Consider the following 4,278-nt stretch of genomic DNA (forward strand, 5'->3'; position numbering starts at 1 on the left):
TTTAGATGTGGCCAGTTGTCAAATGGATTGTAACGATAATTTTGTTTCGCTCGTGTAAACGCAATTCATTTACTAAATTAAAAAAAAATGTCAGTTAGAAATACATAAAATGTACGTTACCATACGTAACGTACATTTCAAATATAAAAATCAATTCTCTTCCACAAGCATACGTTAGACGCGCAATATATTGATACTATTTGAACCTGCATATCGTAAGAAATGCATCATACAGGTTTCGTATTCAGAAATATATACCAGGTATCAAAATTATATTACATAATGATTGACCTTAATATATTTTTTTCCTCAGCAGAAACGTTTTTTTTCATTAATTTTGGAATTTAGCCGACCTCCAACCTTTGAAACTGTCCTTTGTGTACACATTCGAGTGTGTGAAAGTATTAGAATACGTGAAAATTCGTGCGAGATTCACTTAATTCGAATTTCATGGTAACGTACATTTCAGTCACGTACATTTCAAATGATCACTTTTCATGTAAAAAATAATTTTTAATTGTGTTTAGCAAAACGTCTTTGCCAGTTTACAGGATACAAGGGGTTGCTTATTCAGAGTCGTCTCATATTTTCTACTTAATATGTATTCTAAATGGAAGAATATAGGTAACGTACATTTCTTTCTTATCTCTACGATTGAAAATGTCTTTCATTCCGTAAACATATTTATAAAAGTTGCTCAAGTTGTTCAATTTCATGTTACATTATCTAAGTAGGAGTAATTAATCCTTTGAAATTTCAAATTTAGCCCATCAATAAATAAAGGAGAACAAAACTATCAGGTGTATAATCTTTGTGTTTGCTTGTAATGTGGTTGAAATAGAATTAAGCGACAGGGACATTGCACAATAAAAAATATTTATTATCACAAAGAAAATGTATTTATTGTTATGAAAAGAAATATATATGATACAAGGTTTAACTTATCAGAAAATTTTTACTTGAGAATCAAAACTATATATTACACAGAGGGGATTCAGAATAATATTTGCCTCGGCGACAGTAACGTACATTTCAAATAGGCTACTATATTTGAATTTGGAACTCCTTAAATACCCTTTCAGATCGATAATTATATGAATTCTTATTCATTGTTATATGACTATTTATAATGTTGATTTAAAAATTACATCAGTGGTATTTCTTTTAAATGAAAATGAGGCGACATCATTTGAGTCCTTATATTGAGAATGGGTGATAATATATATTACAGAAAATCGCACTACAATTTTTCTAGTAAAATATCGTTAATTTACGGCAATGAAAATGATAAAACAAATCCTAACATTAACATCATATGCATTTCTTTTCCTCAGCTATTATAAAATAACCGTTTATATTTTGCACGGTAACTGAAAGATCGACTAGATGCTGTCAAAAGACAGTTATACTCGTACTGTTTGCCTCTAAACTCTCTTTTCTACCTGGATAAAGAAGAACAAGCGATATTTTTAACCTATATAAGATATATTCATGCATCTAATTGCGGGGAGAATGCACACCTGACCAATATACCACAAGTCTGAAATTTTAGAGTTGATGACGTTTTCCTAGCTCTTTATATTGTGTGTAAAATTCATTTTGTTACAAAACAGAAAAAAACAATTTAGTGTGATAATCATTATATTGTTTTTAAGCTAAAGATGCCTTGACATTTTTGAGAAAAAATATAAGTATATAATTGGGATTTCTTTTCTTAATCAGTCCCATTCACGTTTGTCCAATTACACATTTAAAAGGAACTGTTTAAAATTCATTTTTCCCGTCATATTAGTCTTGTCTTCCATTCTTTCTACATGTCGTTTTTGCGACTTTCTGAATTCGAAGTGACAATGGAACTTGCTTTATCATGCTCTTGGATTTGCATGTGGTGTTTTTTTCAATAGTGTAATATTTCTTATAGGCAAGTTATTTTGTTGAGTCAAGAAGAAATTTTCATTGTGTTTGAAATGGTGTAAATTAACTCCTGTCTACATAACAAATATCAGCTCCAGCAGTCTGAATCATCCTAAAAGCGGTGCACTTGGGTGCTAAACACCCTAGTGTAGTGACCAAAAGGCATCGGTGTGATGATACACTGTCAAATTCCCGGATCTGAATCCTATTGAACACATTTGGAATTTTTATAAGGAATGTCAAAGCCTCCCCCCTCCACAGGTGTGGCAGCAGATAGGTCAATCTCCTATTCAGGGGTACATGATATCCAACAGTAAAGATTGTCTTGTAATAATTAGAGCGAGTGATGGTCTTACTCCATAGAGATTTTTTGGGAATTTTCACTTTGAGGGTACATCGTGTCCTCGACACTTTGCTTAAAATTCTGACAAGATATTTACATGAAATTTACGCAACATCCGAGTGAAATATGCATCATTACATGTAACCATGAATTTATGACATTATTTATTGTATGTATTTGTTCTTTAAAATTTAAAAAAATGTTAGGTGAACACTTACAAGCAAACTTCTAAGTGTTCACCTAACATTTTAAGTGTAAACTTGAGTGACAACCCCTGAAGGTCTTTCTCATCATTCGTAACTTGGAATGATTAAATATTTTAAAAACATTGAAGCTATTATCTTGACCATACAAAATTGTTTCCCTTGCATTGTGACATGACACATAATCAAAGTAGGCCTGACACGCGGAGGTCGATCAATACCCCCTCCAAATTGAAACTGGCCAAATATCTACGAAACCATTAAAAATTTTTTAATCACTAGCCAATGTTTCGTAATTTAGTCTGATTTCTGATTCATTTACCTTTATAAATAAAATCAGTACAATATAACTCAGCTTAACTTTTTCATTTTTTCATCGTCAGAATATACATCTCTTTTTATCTGATGGAAGGTTTTTTAAATTTTTTAAAAATCATTTAATCTAGAAAGTGGGTGTTTATTTTCATTTCAAGATCAATAACACTAAATAGATTAATAGTTCTTCCTTTAAAGTACTTCAAGCTCCTGCGTGGGAATTTTTCATAAATATTTCATAACATTGCAATAGTAGATCGTTAGATTTGTAAAAACAAAGTAATAAAGGTAAATTATATTTCAATTTCAAATTTCTAGATAAATGATAATTTCAATAAAATACAACTGTGTCAAATAAACAATTTAATTTATTTCATGAACAAATATACAACATGACAGGTTAAAAGGTTTACCATTAAAGTTGCTTATCTTTTCCAGAAGGGTATAAATTCAAAACGCTAGAATGCAAAATCGAGAATATTGGAAAAGGGGTAAGAAAACTGATGAAAGAACTCTGGTTTATTTCTATATTTCATTTTCAAAAATGCATATGTTAAATTCAGTGGGCATTACAATTTTATTGCTTTTGTTTAATATCCGACAAGCTTCAGCGTCGCTAATGCATGGGAAATCTAATGTAAGCGACACAAATCATGGATCAGCCGAGTACCAACTTGATGCATCAGAAATCAACCAAAAGTTTCTGAACCTGACAGCTGAGGTGGAAAATCTCAAAAAAGAAACTGATATTATTCGGGAAGACAAACATCTACTTCAAAACAGAGTATTCTTTTTGGAAGAGGAGTTGAAACAAAAAGTCCAGATATTATCGACAATCGAACAATTTGACAAAAATCTTACGTATCGATTAAATGAGACAGCAAAGAAATTGGAGAATCTTGAGGTAAAGATGAGGTATACAAGCCTATCATTGCTGGACATCCAGTCCATGACCGAAAAATTGAATGGTTCTTTAGTCAAATACATCGAAGATAAATTAAACATTACTGATGAGAAATTAACGAGTAAGTATAGATTTAAATCTTTTCTTTCTTTGTACCAAGCACAAAAACAATCCCAAATTGATAGGAAGTGTATTTTTCCTTATTTCGCTACTTTTCTTTTGTGTAAACATATTTATAAGGTAAAATAATTATATTAAGTTTCCAATAAACAAAATTAAATAATATTTTGTCCAAATAAAAAAGTGTGGATTAAGCATACTTTCTCTAGTGAATAACGATAAATACCGGGTAAGTGGATTGTGTTGTTCACGTCTTGTTTTTATCATTCTTCATTTGGAAACAAATAGCGATACAGCATAAGTTTGTTCTGTGACATTTTTGTTTAAATTTACAGATATTTATTATTATCTTACATTCCGTTTTCTGTGAAGGTGGTCATTGACTTTTCTTCATCATTATATTATCATCTTTTCAAATTTATTTCTTTGGTCAACATTGTGGCGTCCCCAACCTCACCCTTACATACACAAACTAAACT

At 30.8% G+C, this 4,278-nt stretch overlaps 1 protein-coding gene across 1 annotated transcript; it reads left to right on the top strand.

Annotated features, from left to right (window-relative positions):
- Nucleotides 1-3,394: 3,394 nt before the first annotated feature.
- Nucleotides 3,395-3,800, top strand: LOC134265153 (uncharacterized; the record flags this gene model as incomplete). Its single annotated transcript, XM_062747400.1, has 1 exon — nt 3,395-3,800. A coding segment is annotated over exon 1 (406 nt), but the record flags the coding sequence as incomplete, so codon positions are not given.
- Between the last annotated feature and the right edge of the window lie 478 nt (nt 3,801-4,278).

Source organism: Saccostrea cucullata, unplaced genomic scaffold (genome assembly GCF_032062105.1).
Source record: "Saccostrea cucullata isolate Sc308-1 unplaced genomic scaffold, CSIRO_AGI_Scuc_v1 ctg3917, whole genome shotgun sequence".
NCBI classification, from domain to species: Eukaryota; Metazoa; Mollusca; class Bivalvia; order Ostreida; family Ostreidae; genus Saccostrea; species Saccostrea cuccullata.